Below are 25376 nucleotides of genomic sequence, written 5' to 3' on the forward strand. Positions count from 1 at the left end.
CTGCCCACATCTGGCCCCTTCCTGCTTCCCACGCATGGGCCTAGACACCCATAAACACACTGCCCCGCCTTGTGCCCCGTTGTGCAACAGCGCCATGTCCACACACACGGGCAAACCTGCCGCTACGGCATGTGGGCACCCTGTCCGTGGAGTTGGAGACGTGCCCTTGCACCCCCTCCCTCCTCCTGGAACCACGGTGGGGGATTTCAACACACTCTCTCCCAGAAAGCACACGTGGAAACCATCCTCTGCACCCCTCAATGTCCTCAGTATTTTATGAAACGCAAACTAGATCAGGACTTTCTGTACCAATGGAATAGAATTTTTTTTAAGAAGGCAACAGCTACTGCAGCGTCCTGGGTCATGCATGCCACCAAAAGCACCCAGGATCAGGGACAACTCACAGTCAAGGCTCCAGGTGCCACGGGTGAAGCGAGGCGCTTGTTAATGGACTGGAAGGTGGCAGCGGGGACGCCGGCGATGGTGTTCACGATCACATTTCCGCTCACTGTGCCTGCGGGGAGAGGACACGAGGTAGGAGAGCAGGAAAGAACTCACCTCCAATCGCGGCACCTCGCCCGTGAGACTTCTTACCCGCGGGCATGCTTGTCCCTGTGACGGATGTCTTGATGGCTCCTGCCTGCTGAAAAAAGAAAACCATTTGAATTTCAGGTCAAGCTCTGCCCTGCGTAAACACTCCAAAGCCTTCCCCCTCATCAGGATCAAACCCAAACCCTTGGTCACGGTTACTCGGCCCGCATGGCTGACTTCAGCCCCCTCCCCCCACCTCCTCCCACCGTGCTGAGTCTGTCCCTCGGTCACCAGGCTCCGGCCACACTGACCCTTCTGAGCCCCACGTCTGCCAAGTTCAGGGCCCCTGTGCTGGCTGTTTTCCATTCTTTTCTGACTGACTAATGTCACTTGGCCACAGCCCAGGGGTCAGCCCTGCAGAAGGTCTCTTCCTGACCACCCACCACTGTTCTCCTGGGCAGGGAGCAGCCCTCACACCAGGCAGGTGCTTAGTTTTCTGAACAACGGAGGACGGAGCTGCCAAGTGCACATCGAACGCCACTGCGGCAAATGTAACAAAGAACACGGGGGGGAAATGACCCCGTACAACAAGACCGTCCCGCGCCGGGCAGCAGCGCTTCCCCACGTGGGACTCTAACGTGTCACCAGGCGCACACAGAGAGGGAGCGCGGCAGGGCACAGCGGCGACAGCGCAGGGTGCGTAAGATCGACCCGTTGCCTTTCTCTCCTCATGCACTTCACCACCTCCCTCTCACGGTCACTGAAGATGCACACGCGTGTGCACAGCTCTGGGGGGAGTGGGGCAGGGTGGGGAGAGGGAAGTCTGCACTAACAGTACCTGCTCTTCGAGTCTGTAGGGACAAGAGAGGGCGACCTCTTCACGCTTCACGAAACCCTAATTCCACACCTCCCGCTCACCTCCACCTAGAAGAACGGCCTCGTCTCCCACCTCGCTGCCCAGTTAACCCAGCCCAGAGGGCGGAGCGGACCCAGCACCGGAGAGACGGGGTGAGGCATGCGCTTCCTTGAGGGGGAGACCGGGGGAGACTGGGCTGGCCTCCTACTTCCTCTGGGAGGAAGGTCCGCGGGCTGGAAGCCACAGGACCCTGGACAGGGGCGCGCTGGAGCTGACCACTCTGTGTGCCTTCTCACCAGCACTGCAGCGCTGCCCACCGTCGTGATCGCAGGGGGCGCCTTCGGTGGGGGCGGCGTGGGCTGTGCCGGGGGCTGCGCCTGGGCCTGGGGCTGGACGGCAGGCGGCCCCGCAGGCTGCTGGCTGCCGGCGGACGGGGGCTGGGGCAGCGGTGGGGGCGGCTGCTGCGGTGGCGGTGGCTGCGGCTGCGGCGGCGGCGGTGGTGGCGGCGGCTGTGCCACAGGCGGCTGCTGCGCCTTCTGCTGGTCGGCCAGCGCCTACGGGGCAAGAGGGAATGGAGCCGTGTGGAGGAGCTGGCCCGGGGGTGGGGGGGACCCGTGGCCCCCTCTCGTGGCCCTCCCGCCGCCCCGCCGTACCACACACACCTTTTTTTCCTTGGCGATGCGCTCCGCCCGGAGGGATGCGACCTGAATAGGAGGCAGGGGTTTGTCGTAGTTGATTCCACTAAAGACAAGGGAAAAACGCGAAATAAACTGTGAGTTCTAAGTAGACAAATGCGCTAGAAATCCAAAGTCCTTACTTCCCACGACGCCGAGGGCCGGGACGCCAAGGCCGGGGCCCGAGCGGCTCGGCCCTGGACAGGAGAGGCTGCCAGTCTGCCCCAGACAACGGTGGCTCCCACTCCCTCGCAACAAGGACCACCTGCCAGAGGTGGGCCCGGGCCCGGTCCCCTGCAGCAGCGGCACTCGGCACGGCGCCTGGATACCACGTGTCCCCGAACACGTGGGGCAATAAAGCCCCTCGGCGCCGTGCCCCTCACTGCAAACCAACGTCCCCGCCCCCAAAGCCAGGCCTGCCCCCGCCTGCACTGAGCGCCAGCCCTCGCCCCGCGGAGAGCAGCCGGCCACCCGCCCAGTGCCGTGAGCGGCCCACAGCCCTCCGCAGCCTCTCACAGAACCCTTGCTTCCAGGGGCTCCTGGGCTGACGGTCACCTACCAGCCTTGAGTCCTGCCGCAGGGAGGCTGGCTCTGCCCTCGTGTGCCGCCTCTGCATTTCGGGGCGGCGCAGGTGCCGCTGCTGCGCCTGTCTGGCCCCTCTGGACACCAGCCCTCCCGCGTCATGTGCCCTAGCTCACGCAGTGCATCCTCTCCCATTCTCTGACCTCACCCACGTCAGTCCACTCAGTCCCCCGACCCCTCGAGGAACTCCTGCAACCCACCCTGCCGCCCCCATATTCGCATGCTGGCCCCCCTCACCCCGTGTCTCTCCATCACGCCTGGTGGTAAAGCCACAGCCTCAGCGCACTCCCCACTCCGCCTGCCCCAGGCCTCCACCACTGGGGGGAATTCAACCGCTGGGCGTGGCGACGGTCCAGCCGCCGCAGCGGTCCCTGCTCCACATCCAGCTCCCTCCCGGGACACACGGCCTGGCCTCCCACTGCTTACAGACCCTGACCCTGGCCACTACCTAGAGACAACCCCTCGGCGCACCTGGCCTGCACGTGGCCAAGGCCAGCCCGGCTCCACCCTCATCCTGTCCGCCAACCTCTCCCACCGGCGCCAGACACACAAAAACAAAACTGAGCCACCGAGACGCCCTCCAGGTCTGCGTTCACCGTGCAGCCGCCCTCCAGCTCACTCCGATCGGCCTCACGCCACCCCTGCTTCCGCCCAAACTGCGGGCCACCCGTGCACTGCCCTGCTCCCCGCCGCGGGGGCACCATCCCCAGACCTCCTCCCTCGCATCCTGCAGGCCAGCCTTCTATTCGCCCACCCTGCCCTCCGTGCCTTCCCACCCGCCGGCCCTCACTCAGAGGAACAAGTGTCCCTTCTCCCCAGCTCAGCCAGGCTAGGTTCTGTTCCCCTTCAGGATGAATCCTCGCCCTCCGTAAGGATTACTCAGAGTCTGTGTCTTGTGCGAGAGAAACAGGAGGGCAGGACTGGGCCCGCCTCGTTCACTGCTGAACCCGGGCCCGGCCTGTTTTTCTTGTTAAGAAAACCAATTAATGAAATCATCATCAATTCGATCAATACACACATACGGAACATGTGCTCTGCGCCTCTAGCCTCTAGAACCCCTACGTCCACGGAGCTCATGCGAGATGCTGAAGGAGTCAAGTAAAAACGCAAAGACGATCCACTCCAGGAAGAAACACAGAGAGGGGCTGGGGCGCGAGTACCAACGAGGAGAAGATGACGTGTGAGGGAGGGCCTGGCAGGGGGCCGACGGGTCCAGACAGATGGTCCCAGATGGAGCGACCCGCAAGGCCGAGCCAGCCGCCAGGCGGAGGAGCAGGCTGTGGAGGCTGGGGTGCACGGAGCGGGAGGGCAGCGCAGGCCTTGGTCCTTGGTGTGGCCGGGGGGCCCTCAGCAGGCACAGGCCCGTGTCAGGTGGTATCTGCAAAACCTACCTGGTGACGAGGAAGGCTTGAGCCAGAGGAGCAACTGGGCTCCGTCTGAACATGTGTTTTTTCCCGATATTTTATTAGAAAGAGGCAAACATGCAGGAAGTTGCAGGGATTTTATAGCAAACGCCCACGTGCCGAGCAACTCAGACCGTACAGTTCTCTTTCCCTCTGTCCGCTCTCTCACACCTACCCATCTCTCTACCCATCTACCCAGTCATTTTTCTTCCTTTGCAAAATTTCAAGGCAAGAACACTCACCCCAGGTCTTCCCTGGTGGCGCAGTGGTTGAGAATCCGCCTGCCAACGCAGGGGACACGGGTTCGAGCCCTGGTCCGGGAAGATCCCACATGCCGTGGAGCAACTAAGCCCGTGCGCCACAACTGCTGAACCTGTGCTCTAGAGCCCGCGAGCCACAACTGCTGAGCCTGCATGTTGCAACTACAGAAGCCCATGCGCCTAGAGCCCGTGCTCCACAACAAGAGAAACCACCGCAACGAGAAGCCCACGCACCGCAGCTAGAGAAAGCCCACGCGCAGCAACAAATATCCAACGGAGCTATAAATAAATAAATAAAAAGAACACTCACCCCCACCCCCAACCCCGGTCAACTGGGTACATTTCTAGGGCAGGGCCAAGCAGACGTATGCCAGCTGAGAGGTGGCACAGCCGCTGTGACACTGTCAGACTGCAGGCAGGACACCCCATCACGTGAACGGGGACACGAGTGTGCCCGGCCCGCCTCACCTCGACACCACCCCCAGCTGATGCCTGGACACGCCATTCGCACAACAATTCACTGAACTTGTAGGGTTTAAGAAAACATTAAAATGAAATCACTTCAAACGATGAAAACTGTGTCACACATACAGAAATACCTTTCTGCCAACACGGAAGCGTGCTTGGGGTTTTTCTGAAAGGGATTCATGCCAAGCCTGTAACACACAGAGAGAGGATTACTGAAGAGAGGACAATGCACTGAAGAAGGAAGGGAAGGCCAAGGACACACGGAGCCCCGACCCCACGGAGCCGGCGCAGGGGCGCGGGCGCGTACAGAGGCTTGATGGGGGGGCTCCTCTTGCCCGCCGTCATCTTCATCAGGTCAAAGTGGCTCGTGTACAGCTGGGTGTGCGTGGCGTTCTCGTCCTGAGCGTACATCTGGCCCGTGCGCAGAGGACGGTTGTTCTTACTCTGAAACAGGGTGGGGCGGACACAGCAGGGTCAGACGCCGACCCTGCGAACAGGGCCCCTGACTGGGAGGTCTAACGTGCAATCCCCGGCTTAAACAATGAGTCCCTTCTTCCCACCCTTCTCTCTGAGACTCAACACAGATGGATCAGCAACGACATGGTGGCCGTCGTCCACCGACCACAAACACACTCCCCGGCCTGGGCTACGCCTTCCCGCCCGTCCCGCCGCCAGCTCGGCAGACAGCAGTGAGGCCGAGTGGCCAGGCTGACACAGACAGCGGCCCGCAGCCAGCGCGCCTTCACCCTGGTCGGCCCCGGGGCACCAAGCGGCGGCTGTCCCCCAGTTTGGAGACAACTGTTTTTAGAAAAATGGAAACCAAGATTCGTTAAAGCGTGCTTATAGAAACAAAATAAGTAACTTCCATGAATTAGGAACCCAGGAGCAAACTTCATCAAAGCCCAGGATGTCTGCCGCTGCCACGCATGCCCTGGCCCGTCCCAGGCGGGAGACGCGGTCATCGCTCCCGCTCTATGACTGGGCGCCGGCCACAGGCACACGCCAGCCCGACGCCGCGTGCCGAGGCTTTCTGCATGGAGGCCACAGACACCCTCCTGAGGACAGGCGAGGAGCTGAGAGGCAGCAAGGCGGGGACAGAGCAGATGGAGAAATGGAAAGAGACAAATGCAGCTCAAGGGAGACAAGAAAAGGCAGCGCCCTGGAGACCTCCTCAGCAGCCAGGCGGACTCGAGGGGCCACAGGTGGCCTCCTGATGACAGACACCACGTACTCGGCTGTTCTGCACTCAGAGTCTCTGATGCCCGCGGCTGGGACCAGAGCGTCTAGCGCCTGTCAAGCCGCTGCAGTGGCCAAGGCCCCGGGAAAGCACAGTGATGCACGAAGCGGGAGGCACCGACGGGCCCTCCTTCGATGAAGCTAACAGCACAGAGCCATGCCCGTCTACACACCCAACCCGGGAGGGGGGACGAAGCGCTAGGACGGCGCTGGGCCACAGGCAGCACACAGAATCTTCCAAATGACGCAGCAGCGCGGCTGCTCTCTGTCGGGCAAGATCTCGGCGCAGGGACTCCGGCCGGCGGGAACGGGGACTGGGACTGTGTCTGCCCCAGCTCAGGGCCACGCCCAGCACCCATGCCCCTCCCTCCCCCTCGCCGAGCCGCGTGCCCCGCAGGAAGGGGGCCTCACCTTCCCCTCTTCCCTTGGGATGAGCACGTTCTCGTAGCGGTTCCGGCACTGCTTGGAGGAGCGGTAGATGCGGCTGCAGGAGTTCACGACGTCGCTGACGAGGTCCCAGTTGGGCGTGTGGGCCGGGGACACGACTGTGAGGTTGAGCGGCAGCTCGAGCAGCTGCTTCACGGCCTGGAGGACCAAGGTCAGGCGCCGCGGGTCAAGGTGCTGCGCGCGCGTCAGCGGCTTCCCCGCCCTCCGAAGGGCCCTGAGGACGCGGCCGGCCTCACCTGCAGCAGCGCCCAGTCCTCGCTGATGAGCCACTCCGGGTTGTCGGGGCCAGACTCGGCGGCTGGTTTGGCAAAGGTGGGCAGAGGCTTGGCGAACTGCGTCTGCTGCTTCAACAGGATGTTCTTCTTCTGCTCCTTCCCCTCTCGGCGGATCTTCAACATGCCGGGCGTCGCGCGGTCGAACAGCGACCGCGGGGGCACCACGGCCTCCCCGTGACGCTGCTTCTTCTTCCTGCCCGCGGCTGCACGGACAGGCTGCTTCAGCCAGCAGGTCGGCGGGGAAGGGGGGCAGCAGGGCCGCGGAGGAGGATTACCGAGGCCACCGGGAGCGCCGAACCCTCTCCCGCCACGGGAACCCACCTGACGGGTCCGTCTTGTGTCTCCGGCGCTCCTTCCTCACGTACACGGGCGGCAGCTTGGACTCCGGGATGGGAGTGGTTTCGTACATGAGACACATGACTGAGTCGATGTAGATGTCGTTGTCGTCCTGGGGGGGCGTGGGTGGCGTCCAAAGCTGCGTGTGGAAGGGAGAGCCCTGAGCCGTGTGGCCCCAGGAGCAGCCGCCCGACAGGGCGGGAGGCGGGAGGTGAGCCCAGGGACACGGGGAGGCGGGCACTCACCGGCATGACCTCCGTCTGCCCGTCGGCGCCCTCATACACGAACTCCTACAGGAGAAGGGGAGCTTTTCAGGTCCACCCAGCCCTGGCTTCAAGCTGCAGCCACCCAGCATCCACCTTCACGCCGGTCAAGTCTTGGAAACAAGCTCGCAGCGTGGCTGTCGAGAAGCCCCGCGGTGCGTCTGCGCCCCGGCCGGCGGGCAGCGCGGCGGGGCACGCCCGCGCGGGTAAGGGGAGCCCTCGGGCACACGTACCGCGCGGCAGGCGTCCTCCCGGGTGTAGGTGAGCAGCTGCTGCTCGGGCTCGCGCCGTGCCCGGGCCTCGCGCTCCCGCAGTGCCCGCGCGTGCCGGGCCTCCCACTCGCCCACGGCGGCCAGCACGGCGCCCTGGAGAGACAGCGGTCGTTCCCATTGCCGCCCACGCCCCCTGCGCCCCCCAGCCCTGCCCTGCCCCGCCCCTGTGCTCCCGGCCCGGGCCCTTCTCTTTGTTCCCAATACATGACCCTCTTTGGAGCCCCAAGCTGCTTCAGAACCGAGGAAAACTGCACCTGCAGGTTCCTGAGGCTTCTCCCTTCCGATCAGTTTGTACACAGGTGGGTCTGGGTTTATTCCTTTAATTCTAGGCAAGTCACACTTAGTTCCAACCCAGTTTAACCCTGAAGAATCTGAGATTCTCACGTGTTAAGATGGTCAGAAGTTCATTCTCTTACCTCGCTATTTCTCTCCTTTTCTTGATCAGTGGAAGTATGGAATAATTCCAGGTAATTCAAAGCATACTTTTCAATTGGTGTGAGCTGTTTCAAGATGTATTTTTTGAATACGGTTAACAGCAAGTTCACAAGGACTTAGTTCCTCTTATGACCCCCCACCAACACTTGAATCAAAACAGCGACTGTTCTTGGTCAAGATGAACAAGAAATATCTCCCAGAAGGGTCACATGTTTAAAGTATTTAGGTGCAGAGAAGCAAATGAAGTAGAAAATGCCAAACCTGTCCCATGAAGTCCGCTAACTCCTCCAGTGGCGAGGGCTCCTCGCCCCACCGGGAACCGTCGGGGCACCGAGACCCGGGCGCCAACTCCTCTGCTGACTCGTGTGCGTCCTCCTCCAGACACTCGATGCTCTTGAGGGCCTGCAGGAAGTGCGCCCTTAGTGGACGTGACTCGGATGCGCTCTCAACACTTCAGTTGAGGGGTACAGCCCACACAGCTGCCCACGTGCCCACACTGTACACCAAGCCTCCCACGGTGATGCCTGCTCTCCTCGGCCCCCCTCGTACGCCTGAGACGGCGGCGCCGCGGGCACAGGGAAAACGGGCACGCCCTCGAGAAGAGCCACAGGCACACAGGCTGACACGCACAGCCCGGCCCCCAGACTCAGAGAACCGAGCAGGATGGGGCGTCTGGCTGCATCTCACACCCGCCACCCACCACCCTGCCCCGGTCCTGACCATGAGAACAATTCTTCGTCGTGCACGAGATACAGGCCGTGGTCTGTGGTGAAGACAGAAACCAAGCCCCCAGAAAACATGCTGCAGACGGCGACAGACACGTAAGGGTCAGTGTCACCACAGTTCAAGAAACGCCCATTAGACTAGCAGATGCTGCATGTGCCTCTCCCGACACCCGACAGCCAGGCTGGCAAATGCAGACGCACACGCTCACGTCGGGGCCGGGGCTGGGGGGACCATGCAGCTGAGAGGATGTCAGTTAAGACGGGTACCTCTTTCCAGGGCACTGGGCAACATCTGCAGAGTTTAAAATGTAACCCTTCCTCACACGATACCCAGAAAGTATTTCCAGACAGACCGTACGTCTAAGTATGAAGCACAAAACACTGAAACACGCAGAAGAAAATAGAGAAGAACCTCTCTTAGAACGCAAAAGCACCAACCATGTGATAAAGATGGTCTGCTGGGTGGCATTAGGACCAAGAATTGCTGCTTGCTGAAAGACAGCATTAAAAAAGGCAAACCACAGGCTGGGAGAAGACATTTTCCATGTATCCCACAAAAGCCTCGCATCCAGAATACAGAAAAAAAGCCAAGAAGCCATTAAGGAAAAAAAAGAATCCAGTTAAAAAAAAAATAGGAAAAAGACGCGGACGAGCACTTCATCAACAAGCACCCACGCTGCCAGTGAATGCAAAGCTCACCAGCCAGGAGCAAACTGCACTGCAAGCAGGGATGCGCCCACACTGCCCCCCACGCCTGCACCTCTGAACCGGCCCCAGTCCAGGGTCAGCATACAGCCAGGCGATGCTCCCAACCCACATGTCCGCGGGCAGCCCGTCTCCATCGCCCTCGTCCCCCAGCCGCACCTGGCCCCTACTGTCCGGACCCGGAGGTGCTGCCCCTCCACCCCTAACACTCCTCCTGGACACCGCATGGCGCACCATCTCCGCAGGGTGATGGTGGGTCATCTCTCCTGTCACTAGAATAGAAGCTTTGTGGAGGACGAGAGTTCTTTCTCTCAACTCTATACCCCTTCTGCCTACAACAGCGCCCAACTCACAGTAGGATGTTCAGCCAGAACGTTTCAAAGAATCTGTGTGCTGAAACACCACACTGTGCCGACATCTCAGAGATGCACTGAGAAACAACAGCAAGGGTGTGTAACACACTCACATTCCTCAAACACACATGCCTTCAGGCCTCACGTTTCTTCCAGGATCCATGTACGATATATACTTTTAAAATTTATTTATTATTTATTTATTTTTGGCTGCGTTTTTGGTCTTCGTTGCTGCGCGCGGGCTTTCTCTAGTTGCGGCGAGTGAGGGCTACTCTTCGTTGTGGTGTGCAGGCTTCTCACTGCAGTGGCTCCTCTTGTTGTGGAGCACAGGTTCTAGGCGCGCAGGCTTCAGTAGTTGAGGCACGCAGGCTCAGCAGTTGTGGCTCACAGGCTTCAGTAGTGGCACGTGGGCTCAGCAGTTGTGGCACGTGGGCTCAGTAGTTGCGGTGCACAGGCTCAGCTGCTCCACGGCACGTGGGATCCTCCCGGACCAGGGCTGGAACCCGAGTCCCCCACACTGGCAGGCGAGTTCTTGGACACTGTGCCACCAGGGACCCCCATAAGACTTTTAACAATGGTTGAGTGGTCACCTCCAGGACAGGTAACCTACTGTTTCCCTACTATCATTTCTGTTGTGAGGTTTCTACAATCATTTCCGTTATGAGGTTTAGATCATGCTGTTTGACGTTTTTTTTTTAAAAAAAACCTGGTGCACGTATCACCAATTTTTAAAAGAAAACGGTACATCTATCTGTCCCTCCTGATACCGAAACAGCTGTAAGGTACTTCTGTGCAAGTGACATTATACACAGACAACTCCTGGAAGAAAATGTGAAAGACAGCTGACAGTGGTGGTCTCTGAGAGGGAAGTGAGGGCCTGGTGCAGGACACTTACTTTTCATTATAAATTCCTGAAGGTTTTTTACCACACGCATTTACTACTTCTCAATCACTGGATAGTCAAGTTTCAAAAACAGGAGAGGAGGTGTCCTGCAGTCAAAGGCCCCCAGGAGGCAGGACGGGAGCAGGGTCTCGGGGAGGGAAGCAAGGGGCCTGACAGGCAAGCGTGTGCCAGGTCTGCACAGCAGCACTGCCCCAAAGCAGCAGCGCGCGAGCCAAGCGCGCAGTCTGCGACCTCAAGGGTCCGGGCCGGAAACGCAGAAGGCGAGATTTCAGTTAGAATCCAAGGCATTGTCATCTCAGCGGGTGACCAACGCAGGGAGGCTGGGTGAGACAGCTGCTATTCTTTTTGGTTCTGTCCTCAGAGTGGGACGTGTATCTCACACTCACGCCAGGGCTCCCTGCAGAGCGGGGCATCCTCCCCAGCAACGCTGTGACAGAGGTGCTGACACAGCAGGGTGGAGGGGTCGGGGCACAAAGTCACACAGGAGGGCGAGGGGTGGCCCGAGAAGCGTGGGTGAAAACGGCGACGGTGGCAGGGTGGGCAGCGAGGCCCACACCGCTCTCTCGCGCGTCCTTCACCTCTTTTTACAACTAAAATCCCCCAAACCAAAAGCAGGGAGGGAGGGGCTGACAGGCCAGGCTCGAGCGACTGGAGCCTGGGGAGGGGGCGGCAGCAGTGCCGCAGGAGCGGAGGGCAGACCCAAAGCCCCAGACCCGACGCCGCCAGGCCGGCGCCGGCCACCCTCACCTCTATGAAAGGCCTGGCAATTTTGGGTGCGATGGTTTCTGTGACAGAAGGTTCCTGAGAAAGGACGACAAACTCCTCGGCTTTCACTGGGAAGCCAGTGTCATCCACGGGTGGATAAACCTCAAACAGCTCCTGGATCGTCCGCTGACACAGAAATGAGGACCACTGAGCTTGAGGCCTCCGCGCGTGGAAAACCGCCAGCAGCCACCCCCCTCAATCGTTACACCCGCCCGGTTCCCGTCACTGTGTGGCAACCCCGCCCCCCCGGCCCCAGGCCTCCTCGTGCACGACGGTACCTGCGTGAGGAACGCCATGGAGTAGTCGTTTCCCTGAGCAGCCACTTCTCGGATCAAATCTTTGGTTCCATTTTTCAACAATTTCTCCTCAATGGAATTGCCACTCACGAGCCTACAAACCAAATACACATGCGACAGCTAAGTCCCCGGGAGCTGAGGACGGCACGAGTGCCACGGTACCTGGACCACCCGGCAGAACAGCACCTGCGTGGCACGGCTTGTCAGCCCCACTCTGCGCTGGTTCCTTCCTTCGTGTGGAGCCCAGAGGTGACCATGCCTGTCCCGCCTCCCACACGGCAGGAGGGCGGGCCCCGGAGGCCCGCATGCCACCCACGCTGGCCATCCATGTCCCCCACCGGCCTCCACCTGGAAAGGCCCCCGGGGGCCTCCGGACCCTCGAGCCCCGTCTCCTTCAGTGCTGACGGTGGCGGGCGGGCGCCCCCGCATCACTGTGCACCTCTCTGCACTGCACCCCCAAATGAACCCGTGTCCAGTGGCTGCAGCCCAAGGATGCGTGTCCCCTGGCTCCCGCTTTGTGCCCCCAGAAAGCTGCAGTAACCATTCCCACACCCATGATCAGCGCTTTCACTAAAAAATGATGTTAAAACTTTTACTATCGCTTTGGGGAGACTTCACAATTTTACGAACCAGGTCTTCCCGTCTAAGAACAGAGCACATCCTCCCGCTGGTGACATCTCTCAGCTTATGCCCTTCCACGATTTTATACTCTACTTCCTACACATCCAGCACCTTTACTGCTAAGGTCATTCCTAAGAGTTTACAGATTGTGTCTCCTGAGAATAAAACGTTTTCCCCCGTTTCTAGCTAGTAACTGCTAAAGGGCCAATGATAAGGAAGGGATTACACAATGAAACGTTATCCATTTATATAAACAATGTATCAAATTTATGTTTATTAACACAGAAATACACTCACAATATACTGTTAAAAGAAAACAGGATTACGCAGTAAGACTGACTGCTGGCATGAGCCATCTAAAAAAAACCAGGGAAATGTCTGGAAAGACACACACCAAAATGCTACTGACTGCCGTCTGGGCAGGATACTGATTTTCTCCATGTGCTTTCCTTTTTTTTTTTCTTTTTCTTTTCAATGAACAAGTAATACATTTATAATCAGGAAAAAATTAAAGCTATTTAAACACAGTGCATGGATGACGACGTCTTGATGAAAACGGCGAGGGTTACACACGTGGGCTGGGGTCCCCGTCCCAGGCTGGCCGCCAGGGACTGCACCCTCGGTGCTGACCCCAGAGGTGGCAGGAGCGCAGGGGAAGGGGGGCGGCACGTGCCTGGCACACTCGGGCACCAGACGGGCAGCCAGCGGGGGCCGAGTGCTGCTGTGCTCTCCCAGTCGACACTCCCAGAACTCAAAACCAATGGCAGAGGCTTCTCTGCTTTCCTCAACTGCGTGTGGTTGGCCGCTTGTAAGATTTAAATGCTTTCAATAGGGAATTTACAAATTGCTAACTGTTAAGTTATGATAATTTATATCTGAAAATACTTGAAACAACCTAGAACATGAAGCACCCTCTTAAGGGTCAGGGACTCCAGGAGAAATACAAGTACACGTCGGAAGGACAGCAGTTATGTCTCAGCAGCACAACCCAGTCACCGCTGCAAACAAACTCAGTTACGCCCCAGGCAGATGCTGAGTATAAAGAAAGAACACACAGGACAGCAGGAACACGAGCCTGCCTGAAGGAAAGTAAACAGAACGTGGGAGAAGCTTCTGCAGTACGCTGCAGCCCCCGGCCCAGCCGCCTGCCTCACCTGTATATGTGCACGTCCTTGCGCCGCCCGATCCGGTCGCACCACTCCTGGGCCTTGGCGTCCATCACCGGGTTGAGGTCGTGGTCGTAGAACACCACCGCGTCCGCCTCCACCAGGCTCACGCCCGTGGCGCGGCTGTGTGTGGAAAGGAGGGCACAGAAGACCCGCCGGTCCCGGTTGAAACTCCTCATCAGGTCCTGAGGCGAAATGAAACCCCGAGTTACCATCCCTGCCAAACAACAGGCAACCTCTGACGTGTTCTGGTACTTATCAGTTAGAAATTATTCCGTAACAAAACTGTTCGGTTTGTGTTTCTTTTGACGCGAGGTCCGTGTTCCAATTACACCGGACCTTAGCATTTTATTGTGGCTCTTCTGGGCACGTGTCGCATCTCTCGCTTACTGGTTGCCGACACCTCTACCCTGTTTAAGCATCGCCAGTCAGCAGGTACAGAAAGGAAAGTGTCCGACCCCACCCGACCTGTGCTGTCAGCTCCACGAGTGGGCCCCACAGGACAGCAGTCTCCCTGGGGAGGGATGCGTGCTCTTTCGTGTACCCTCCGGCAATGCCAGGCGCTTTACAGCAAAAGCCCCTGGAGTAAGGCTGAGGGAGCAGCCGCCGGCCTCCCCACTCCCGCAGGGCCGCCGGCTGAAATGGCCTCATTCCCACGACTTCTCTCCTGCAATGACTTCAGCGCCCAAACAGACCTTAGCAGGTGTGACCTGCCCTCTTCCTTCAGGAAATTCTCTATATAATTTGTTACATCACTCCGGACAGAACTTGTCACTAAGACCGTGGTGTACCTCCTTCCAGGCCTTCTCAGCATGGGGAGGGCTGCCTGTGCTGGACGGCGTGAAGTGGGTAATGTGATATACAGGCCAGCAGCTTGTCTGCACTCGGGAATGCTCTGCCTTGATACTAAAACCTGTTCTGAAACGCTGCTGAAGATGGCTTCCTAGTTCACGCTGTGGGACACTCGGGACAGGGCCAAGCCCTGTGGCACGCAGACCACTACTGACCCATTCTCCTACTCCTGGACTGGGACTTTGCTCCCCACTGGGGCTTATCACAAACATTTCCACCATCAGCAACTGTGCATGTGCACCCCTGAGTGCTGCTAAAGGAGAGAGCCCTAGACGCAGAATTGGCAGGTCAGGCGCACATCCTTTTTCAGGCTCACAGCCCACACTGTCAGCTCGCCTTCTAGAAAGTTGTGCTAATTTGCGCCCCACCAGCAGCGCACGAGAAAGCTGCTCTCACTGTGCCTGATGGAATCCAGCTACCCTTAGCTAACCTGACAGGTAAAGAACGGGCATGTTATTTTAACCTGTAATTCTTTAACTGTAGATCAGTCCGCAGAACTTCCCTGTTTTCATGTGGCTGCCTCCCGAAGGACACCCATCTCCTCCCTGTAAGGACTGCAGGTCACCAGTTTTGATTCTGAGACATCTAGCCGACTGCACTTCCCAAATAACAGGACTTAGGAAAAAATATCAAAGGATGGAGCTAAAGTCCAAAGACACTAAGAAGTTCTTCCCTTGTTTAGAAAGCATGACAACACTGAGTTTGCACAGCTCTGAGAAACCAGGTTAGAAGCTGGCGATCAAAGTTAACCCAAATGAGTCATAAACGGTAACAAAAGAAATGGTTTCTTTCCTACCTGCCGTTGTTCACTGTTGGCGTTTTCGTCAATTCTTACATAGGTGAGATAATGGAAGTTCAAGAACGTTTCTAGAATGTCTAACATGAGCACCATCTGCGATAAGACCAGCACGCGACGCCCTTCAGATTTCAACTTCTGAAGTAAGACGGCCAACGCTTCCAGCTTTCCTGCGCAGTGAGTAACACCACAGCATCTCATACTCCAAAGCAAGTGCATCCGACACAGGCAGCAGTACAGACGGGGCGCCTCGTACCTGAGTCAAACTGGACCAGTCTCAGCTCGGGAAACCGCAGGGAGCGCAGAGCTGTCACCCGCTGCAGCTGCTGGGCGAAGGGCGCCGTGTGCTCCCGCAGGTAGTGTCTGAAGAGCCTCATCTTGTGGCTGTAGCGGGAGGGCGGCCTCGCCACCCACAAGCACGGGGGCGCGGCCACCACCGGCGGGATCACACACACCACCCTGAGAAGCAGACAGCACGTGTGTCACAGGTGGCGCACCTGGGGTGTCTCCGCCGAGCGGCCCCTCTGTCTCAGGCAGCGAAGGCTTGAGAAGGAAGAGGGCAGAACCACCTGGCAGTCGGGAGTCACCAGGGCAGCCAGAGCGCCTAGCTCCAGTCACCGGGCTGCTGGACCACACTATCACAGCAACCACGGGGGCGGGTCCCAACCAGTCCCGGCCAGTGAGGGCTACCCAGATCAAAATGAACAGCGCAGGGTACCCCCAGGGCAGAGGGATGGGTGCAGAGGCAGCCTGCTGTCTTTGGATGGGAATTCCGGAATGCAGGCACTCTGTCGCCTGGACGGTCTGGGGGAGGATGTGAGTCCTGAAGCTGCTACAGCCACCGTGCCACCAGAAAGGGAGCCAGACTTGGGAGGAGGGGCCCCGCAGAGAGCAGCACCATGACGACTCAGATGAGCCATGACAGCCAACCTGACACCCACCTCCAACCTGCAGACACCACCTGCTCCAGAAAAGCCCTCATTCTGGGACTCAGCACAAGCCGGGCTTGCATGATGACTTGCTACCAACTGCATGCAAACTACAAAACCACTTATGACCAAAGCTCTGATCAATGAAATCAAAGAAGCACTAAATAAATGGAGAAATATTCCATGTTCATGGACAGGAAGATCCAATACTGTCGAGATGTCAGTTCTTCCCGACTTGATCTAGACGTTCAATGCAATCCCAGCCAGCTATTCTGTAGATACCAACCGACTGAATCTAAAGTTTACATGGAGAAGCAACTGCCCGGAAGAGCCAACACGATACTGAATAAGAAAAAGTTGGAGGACTGGCACTACCTGACTTCAAGACTACCAGAAAGCTACAGTGATCAACAGCATGGTACCGGCAAAAGAACAAGCAAACAGATCAATGGAACAGAACAGAAAACCCAGAAAGAGACTCTCATAATTGCAGTCAATTGACTTTTGGCAAAGGAACAAAGGTAACACAAGGGAGCAAAGACAGTCTTGTCAACAAATAGTGCTAGAAGGCTTCCCTGGTGGTGCAGTGGTTAAGAATCCGCCTGCCAATGCAGGGTACACAGGTCTGAGCCCTGGTCTGGGAAGATCCCACATGCCGCAGAGCAACTAAGCCCGTGCGCCACGACTACTGAGCCTGCACTCTAGAGCCTGTGAGCCACAACTACTGAGCCCGTGTGCCACAACTACTGAAGCCCACGCGCCTAGAGCCTATGCTCTGCAACAAGAGAAGCCACCGCAACGAGAAGCCTGCGCGCCGCGACAGAGTAGCCCCTGCTTGCCGCAACGAGAGAAAGCCCGCGCCCAGCAATGAAGACCCAACGCAGCCAAAATAAATAAATATTATTAAAAAAAAAAAAAGAACTGTTATCCAAAATACACAAAGAAGTCTTAAAATGCAACAATAAAAAAACAAGCAACCTGTTTTAAAGATGGGCCAAAGACCTTAGGAGACATGTTACCAAAGGTATACAGATGACAAATACGGATATGAAAAGATGCTCAACGTACATACCATCAGGGAAATGCAAATTAAAACAATGAGATACCACTACACATCTATTAAAACAGCCAAAATCCAGACCACTGACAACAGCAGTCGCTGGCGAGGCTGTGGAGCAACAGGAACTCTCGTCAGTGCTGCTGGGAGCGCAGGATGCTGCAGCCACTTTGGAAGGCAGTGTGGCGGTTTCTAACAAAACTAAACATTCTCTTACCGTGTGATCTGGTAATCACGCTCCTTGGTATTCACGCAAATGAATTAAAAACCATGTCCACACAAAAACCTACACATCGGTGTTTATAGCAGCTTTATTCATAATTGCCAAATCTTAGAAGCAACCACGTTGTCCTTCAGTAGGTGAACGTATTTAAGCAAACTGTGGTGCTTCCAGACAATGGAATATTATTCAGGGCTAAAAGGAAATGAGCTATCAAGCCATGAAGAGACAAGGAGAAACCTTAGGTGCACATTCCTACGTGAAAGAAGCCATCTGAAAAGGCTGCCTACTCTATGTTCCAACTATCTGACATTCTGGAAAAGCAAAACTATGGAGACAGTGAAAAGATAAGTGGTTGCCAGGGTTTCGGGCGGGGCTGGGGGGGGAGGGATGAATGAGCAGAGCACAGCGGGGTTTCAGGGCAGTGAAGCTACTCTGCACGATCCTCTAATGGCGGGTGCGCGTCACTATACACTTGTGCGAGCCCACAGAACACCCAAGGCCAAAAGCACAGCCCCCCGTGCACCGCGGACCCTGGGCGCTGATGAAGAATCACCGGAGGCGCGTGGGTTGTAAGGAGCGCGCTACTCCGGCGCGGGGTGCTGACGGTGGGGGCAGCTGGCGGAAGGCGGGAGCCCTGCGCGCCTTCCCCTCGATTTTGCTGTGAACCCGAGACTGCTCTAACAAACAGCCTCTGTCTTAAAAAGTCATCTGCAAATATTTTCTCCCATTCTGAGGGTTGTCTTTTGGTCTTGTTTATGGTTTCCTTTGCTGTGCAAAAGCTTTGAAGTTTCATTAGGTCCCATTTGTTTATTTTTGTTTTTATTTCCATTACTCTAGGAGGTGGGTCAGAAAGGATCTTGCTGTGATTTATGTCATAGAGTGTTCTGCCTATGTTTTCCTCTAAGAGTTTGATAGTAGCCCGGAGATGGAAACAACCTAAATGCCCATCATCGGATGAATGGATAAAGAAGATGTGGCACATACATACAATGGAATATTACTCAGCCATAAAAAGAAACGAAATTGAGCTATTTGTAATGAGGTGGATAGACCTAGAGTCTGTCATACAGAGTGAAGTAAGTCAGAAAGAAAAAGACAAATACCGTATGCTAACACATATATGTGGAATTTAAGAAAAAAAAATGTCATGAAGAACCTAGGGGTAAGGCAGGAATAAAGACGCAGACCTCCTAGAGAACGGACTTGAGGTTATGGGGAGGGGGAAGGGTGAGCTGTGACAGGGCGAGAGAGAGTCATGGACATATACACACTAACAAACGTAGTAAGGTAGATAGCTAGTGGGAAGTAGCCGCATGGCACAGGGAGATTGGCTCGGTGCTTTGTGACAGCCTGGAGGGGTGGGATAGGGAGGGTGGGAGGGAGGGAGATGCAAGAGGGAAGAGATATGGGAACATATGTATGTGTATAACTGATTCACTTTGTTATAAAGCAGAAACTAACACACCCTTGTAAAGCAATTATACCCCAATAAAGATGTTAAAAAAAAAAAAAAGTCATCTGTAACGTCAGAGGAAAAGGAGGAAAGAAAGACAAGTCAGCATCCGAAGCAAGACAAGTGCGCGGAGGGCGGCAACCTCCCTACACAGTGAAGCAGGGAAGAGCTCCTCGCGGAGGCCGCGCCCAGTTCCATGGTTTCCAGAGGCCTAAAGAGGGCACACCCTGAAAGCTGAGCCCGGGCACACAAAACAGAAGGGAGAGGAAATACCCTCAGGCTGAAACTCAAAATCAGGCCAAAGCAGTGAATGAAGCTGCAAGCAGGGCCTGACACTACGTGGGGCAGAGACCAGGGCCCAGGTCTGGCGGGGGAGGGGCTGATTCGCCGGTGGGCCCCAACAGCACCTGGGCTTCTCTTTCTCTCTCTCTCTCTTTTCTTGGCCTTACTGGGCGGCATGAAAAACTTCCCCGACCATGGATCAAACCCACGTCCCCAGCAGCGGAAGCGTGGAATCTTAACCCCTGGACTCTTAAACACATGTTTCTCATCATGCAACGGTAAATCATTCCTGTGGTTTCTTAATAAAATATTGTTATTGCGCTTCCCTGGTGGCGCGGTGGTTAAGAACCCACCTGCCAATGCTAAGGGACACAGGTTCGAGCCCTGGTCCAGGAAGATCTCACATGCCGCAGAACAACTAAGCCCGTGCGCTGCAACTGAGCCTGTGCTCTAGAGCCCGCGAGCCCCAACTACTGAAGCCTGCACACCTAGAGCCCATGGTCTACAACAAGAGAAGCCACCGCACTGAGAAGCCTGCGCACCAAAATAAATGAGAAGCCAAAAATAAATAAATAAGTAAATTTAAAAATAATAATAATAATTTTTTTTTCTTTTTTTTTGGCTGCATTGGGTCTTCGTTGCTGCATGCGGGCTTTCTCTAGTTGTGGAAAGCGGGGGCTACTCTTTGTTGCGGTGTGCAGGCTTCTCATTGCGGTGGCTTCTCTTGTTGCAGAGCACGGGCTGTAGGCGTGCAGGCTTCAGTAGTTGTGGCACGCGGGCTCAGTAGTTGTGGCACGCGGGCTCAGTAGTTGTGGCTCGCGGGCTCTAGAGCACAGGCTCAGTAGCTCTGCGGCATGTGGGATCTTCCCGGACCAGGGCCCGAACCCGTGTCCCCTGAATTGGCAGGCGGATTCTTAACCACTGCGCCGCCAGGGAAGTCCCTAAAATATTATTTTAAAAGAGCAAAATGGAGAAAGCGGTCTACAACACAATGGTCTGGCCCCCAGCCCTGAATGAGCACGGTGCTGTGCTCTGCACCCAGGCCCAGGCCCGTGGGGTACAGAACTGATCCGCAGGGAGGGGCACACAGGCTCCCAGAGGGTGGAGAGGCCATCTGGTGCCAAAGCTGAAGACTCTGAAACAGATTTCGGACAGACTCCAAGGGACAACCCGGGGAGAAACTTAGAGGGATGAGATCAGCGTCCACGGAACAACAAAAGCTGCTTGGGTGCGACACAGCGACTGAGTAAAGAACGCTTACAGCATGCTACCATACCTGTCCATGACGTCCTGGAGGGATTCCTGACGTTGAGTCAGGGTCAAAATCAGGTCCCTGTGAGTTGTCGAGGGTGACGTGTACCGGCTCGTGGGCCCAGCCCCCTTCCCATGACCTCCATCAGGAGCCCCGAGCCAAGGCAACTGCCCTCTGCCAGGCAGGGAACAAACCCCCAACAGGTCTCTGCCGTAGACAGGGGTGCGGCAGCAGCGCCGTTCGTTGACAAAATAAATCTGGTCCAGCCGCTCTTTCAAAAGTCTGGTCTTTTCCTCCTTCATCAAAAACAGAGATGAAAACGGTTACTGAGAAACAGCACGGCCAGTTCCCGGCCTCACCAAGCCCCATGGGTCCCTCACGCACGGTGACCGGCCGCAGAGCACGCTTAGACGTGCGGGCCCTGGCTCCACGGGAGACAGTGACAGAAAAGAGAGCAGAGCAAATGGGCGCCGTTTTCTCTGCCAACGTGTAAAGTACTTCTTGAGGCACAGTGAGCGTTTCTGATGCCTGGAAGACCAGTAGAACAATACAAACAACTGTGAAAGGGCGTTTTTGCAGCCCTAAAGCCTGGTTCCATTCCTTTCAGTAGGAAAAGCGTCTTTGAGATCAAAATTCTCTAATTTAGAGAGACAGCGCGTTTTTAGCAGCAGATAAACTGATGCCGCCTCGCAGAAGCGGTTAAGTATCACAACCCTCCCGAGTGACAAGCAGCTCCCGAGAGCGACTTCCGCGCATGCAGGGGTGGCGCGGGCACCGCGTGCGGGGGTCTGCTGCCCCGTACCTGCGTCGGCCCGGCGACGGGAGAGGCTGGCTTGGAGGCCACTCCAGGTTCTCCTGCGGCCAGGGGACTGACTGCCAGTCGGCTGGGCACACCCACTACAAAGGCAAAAACGAAGGGTTGGCATACAAAACTACCGGCAACGCTCTCCGGAACATCGTCAGCTTCCACTAGCACGTTTCCGGAGTGGGTCAACCGTTCACAACCACCAGTAAGTGCTCTCCCGCTCTCTGGCCAGGGTCTGAGCTGAGCGCCGCGATCTGCCTCCTTCCTTTGGCAGCGCCCGGCGTGACCTCAGACCCGCGGTCACTCCCGTCACTGCGCCAAGCAGCAGCCACGCGGGCCCAGCGCTCCACTGCCCTTGGCATCTCGGCAGCATTGACCTGCGTGCCTGGGACAGAGGGATGCCTGGGCCCCACGCGGCCTGCTCCCGTCAGCCACGCCACACTGCCTGTCTGACAGAGGCTCCTCCGCAAGGGCCTGCGGAAGAGGCGGCTGAGGACCGAGAAGGGGCCACTTGCGGGGAGCGACAGAGAAGGGTCGAGGTGACTAGAACCCAGCGGCCAGACTGGTGTCAGGTCGGGAAGCTGGGGCCCGCAGAGCAGGACTGAGCGCCCTCCGGGGAGGGTGCTGGCACAGCTGGTTCCAGGAAGCAGGAAGAAAGCCTGAAGAACAGACCAACCGAGTAGAGCTGCACGGCCTGGCTGGGAGGTAAAGCGGCCGCCAGGCGATGCTGCCAGCCTCATGGTCCCTCCAGCACCCACTCACTGACAGAGCCCAGTGGGGACGGGGTGCAGAGGCCCCACCCCAACGGCACCACAGACGACCCAGGGTCTGGGGCTGGGCAGTGACCAGGGATTCCACTTGAGAGAGGTCCCTGCCGCTTGCATACATCAACCTGACCCAAGTGCCCGTGCCCGATGTTTGCAGTGTGGGTGTGTCTGGAGAGCAGGGGACCCTGGCGGGAAGGAGGCTGCGGAACAGGCAAGGAGGCACACTGGCCGCAGACAGGTCCAGGTCCAAACCCTGCTCCGTTACCTGTCCAAGAACTTCTAGCACGTGCCCTAAGTGTATCTGTAACATTAACAAGCAAAATTTCTCATGATTCCAAGTTTCTTGTCAGAGCAAAACCAAATCAAACATCTAAAGGCTGAGTGAGGGTGGTGAGGCTCGACCGTTACCTTTGGGAGCAAAAGAGAAAGAAAAGAAACCAAGCTGACACGGGCCATCTATGGAAATCAGAGGTGGCCACAACTGGGACTACGGGTTCTGAGGCATCACAGAAATCATCCACGCCCCACACTTGCCTCAGAAGCAAAGGAAGTCAGAAAGAAGTTTCATGGACTTCCCTGGTGGCGCAGTGGTTAAGAATCCGCCTGCCAATGCAGGGGACACGGGTTCGAGCCCTGGCCCGGGAAGATCCCACATGCCACGGAGCAACTAAGCCCGCGCGCCACAACTACTAAGCCTGTGCTCTAGAGCCCGCGAGCCACAACGACTGACCCCACGTGCCTAGAGCCTGTGCTCTGCAGAAAGAGGAGCCACTGCAACGAAAAGCCCGTGCACCGCAACGGAGATAAATAAATAAATTTATAGAAAGATAGGAAAGAAGGAAAGAAAGGAAGAAAGAAAGGAAGGAAGGAAGGAAGAAGGGAAGAAAGGAAGAAAGGAAAGAAAGAAAGGAAGGGGAAGGAAGGAAGGAAGGAAGGAAGGAAGGAAGGAAGGAAGGAAGGAAGGAAGAAAAGAAGTTTCAAAACCAAGCCTCCTTCCGGCTCACAGCACTCTACCTGGAGGGGTCATGGGTGCGGGGCTTGGGCCGCCGGCTGGGGGCTTGCTTCCCAGGGCATTCAGGGCCCCCGCCTGAGACACCGTCTGCATCACCACGGGGCCTGGAGGCCGCAGGTAGGACTGCCCGGGCGCGGACACAATCTGGAGGACGCTGCCTGCAATCACACATGCATGGGGGTCAGTCACGAGCCAAGTGTGCCTTCAACCCCCAGGCTACACCCACTTCCTGAGGTACAAGAACAAGGCAATAAACCGAAAATCCAAAATCAAATTTCCTGCAATGAGGCAATGCCAAGTTCAGTTACTTGGAGAAAAATGAAACTATTTCATCCACAATGAATGAAAATGCCAAGGATCCAAGTCACTTGGCTTAACGTCAAGGAAAAGCGCCTCTACTCCCTGCGATGCCCGACTGCTTTCGGGTAATGCAGCGAGTACCCGCTCAGCATCTGTCACGTCTGCTCGAGGCCTGAGGCAGTCACGGGTTGGAAGGTCCCAGCTCCCAGATCACATACTGGGTGCGCCTGCCAACCAGACAAGCTGGGTGAAGAAATACCAAAACACTCGGTTTTTTTTAGCCCAAATGCTGTGGCTCTATCGCCACTGTTCCAGGAGCCTGCCATTTCAACCTCTCTGTGATTAAGTCTCCTGGCATCTTTTGCTCCGGAATCGTCCTCTACAAAAACTAGAGTTCACCAGAAATTTTAAGAGATGACCTCGCCCCTTTGGTCAAAAAACCAGAGAAATATGGAATGAAACCAAATGAACCCGTTTCTTTGTGGCGCGTTTCTGGGGGCCTCTGCTCTGCTGAGGTGCGTGTCCCCAGCGTCCACACAGAGCATCCCAGACCTGGCTGACAACTGAACCTTCCGCCCCGATGAGAGCCGTGAACGACGACGCGTCGGGGGAGGCTGCCTGGGGAGGTGGCCGGATCCCCCCTCTGGGTCCTACCCTCCAGCTGAGTCGCTGAGGGTTAACATGAACTAAAGTGCATCCCCTCGTTTCCTCCGAGAAGCAGTTACTACACGAACACAGTGCTCTCAGCCACAGGCCTGGGAGGGCTTTGGTCTGGAAGTTTTAAAACCTGTACATAAAAGAAAATAATTTCTCCTACATAAATTGCTGGACCTTTGGCACTTTTAGGACAATTTACCTCACAATGAAATTTGAAAGGAGTAAATATTTCTATTTTGATTTTTAAAATAGGAAACTTTACTCAAAGGGCAGATTTTATTTAGAAACGACTATCCTCTATTTAACGTGTGTCAGGGTCCAGGCCACCAGGTGATGTACCCGCTATCTCCCAAGTCCTCTGAACGCCAACGAGGTGAGACTCATTAAGGCCATTTACAGGTGAAGCACCTGTGCTTAAGGGGGCCAAAGTCACAGCTGCAGTGGGGAGCTGCCGGGACGCCCCGGCTTAAAGCCTTCGTGGGTCACCGCCCGTCAGCGAACCCTACCTTGGAGCTGCAGGGGCTGGCCGGCTGTCAGCTGCCGCAGCTGGCTATGCGACAAGGTGAACTTGTTGCCCTGGAACTGAAGCGTCACGGGGCTCTCCGGCTGGGCGACTCGGCTCGGCGGGCCCGCGAGGGAAGCCAGCTGGGCTATTTTGACCACCTCCCCACCTGCGGAGACGCAGAGGAGACGAGAAAGAAAACTCTTGGGAAGAGTTTTCGATTGCTATACTGACGATCACTTGTCACAGAGAATGATCGTCTGTAGCAAACTGAAGTGTCACAGAAACATTTATTGGGTATTTCTAACACTTTCAGAAAATATTTTAATAGAAAAAAAAAACAATTAAAATTAACACCAGATTTTAATGGTTAACTTCATCATAACTGGTAGAAATTTTAGAGTATCAGATACTAATATAATTAACCAAGCCCTTAAGGAACATTTTGCTTTTCTTTCCAGGCGATAAAAAAGTAGCAAACATCAGAAGTAGCGGAAATGTATTGGTCATACACTTTGAAACTCTCATATCAACCTCTCAACTTCAGAATCCTTTCAGAATGTGAGAAAGTACATGTCTGATTTAGCTCACAGAGATAAACAAGATTTTATCACTACAGATATAAAATAGAGAACTAGCTTCAATTATACTCGTAACCTTTTCAAAATGTGGGACTGTATTTAAGTACATAAATACATCACACTTCATGATACAGTGCTTCACACTAATTTGAACTAGATCGTAGGATTCAGTCTAGAATTTTAACTGTGAAAAAATGGAAGATTTAACACTGCTTAAAGCATTTTTTTTTTCTTAAAAACAGAACTCAGATGGAGTCATATGCACCTCACTCAAAAAGGTACCACCTTCAAACTGTAATTCAATAATAGCTTTAAAGGCTTTTTTTTTTTTTAAA

At 55.9% G+C, this 25376-nt stretch overlaps 1 protein-coding gene across 1 annotated transcript in view; it reads right to left on the reverse strand.

Moving 5' to 3' along the window:
• EP400 (E1A binding protein p400) overlaps nt 1-25376 on the reverse strand; it is a 110376-nt gene that overhangs the window by 18623 nt on the left and 66377 nt on the right. Inside the window, exons 24-45 of the mRNA XM_082667747.1 lie at nt 24465-24629; nt 23004-23159; nt 21220-21314; nt 20442-20713; nt 15478-15680; nt 15222-15391; nt 13562-13758; nt 11769-11880; nt 11473-11616; nt 8300-8440; nt 8020-8103; nt 7565-7696; nt 7314-7358; nt 7054-7207; nt 6694-6935; nt 6422-6595; nt 5082-5218; nt 4906-4962; nt 2050-2128; nt 1684-1941; nt 595-640; nt 405-514 (exon numbers count right to left, since the gene is read on the reverse strand). Coding sequence (XP_082523873.1) covers nt 405-514; nt 595-640; nt 1684-1941; nt 2050-2128; nt 4906-4962; nt 5082-5218; nt 6422-6595; nt 6694-6935; nt 7054-7207; nt 7314-7358; nt 7565-7696; nt 8020-8103; nt 8300-8440; nt 11473-11616; nt 11769-11880; nt 13562-13758; nt 15222-15391; nt 15478-15680; nt 20442-20713; nt 21220-21314; nt 23004-23159; nt 24465-24629 — 3173 coding nt within the window. The remainder of the gene's footprint in view (nt 1-404; nt 515-594; nt 641-1683; nt 1942-2049; nt 2129-4905; nt 4963-5081; nt 5219-6421; nt 6596-6693; nt 6936-7053; nt 7208-7313; nt 7359-7564; nt 7697-8019; nt 8104-8299; nt 8441-11472; nt 11617-11768; nt 11881-13561; nt 13759-15221; nt 15392-15477; nt 15681-20441; nt 20714-21219; nt 21315-23003; nt 23160-24464; nt 24630-25376) is intronic.

The sequence above is a fragment of the Grampus griseus genome, assembly GCF_964374135.1.
Source record: "Grampus griseus genome assembly, chromosome: 12".
In the NCBI taxonomy this organism is placed as follows: Eukaryota; Metazoa; Chordata; class Mammalia; order Artiodactyla; family Delphinidae; genus Grampus; species Grampus griseus.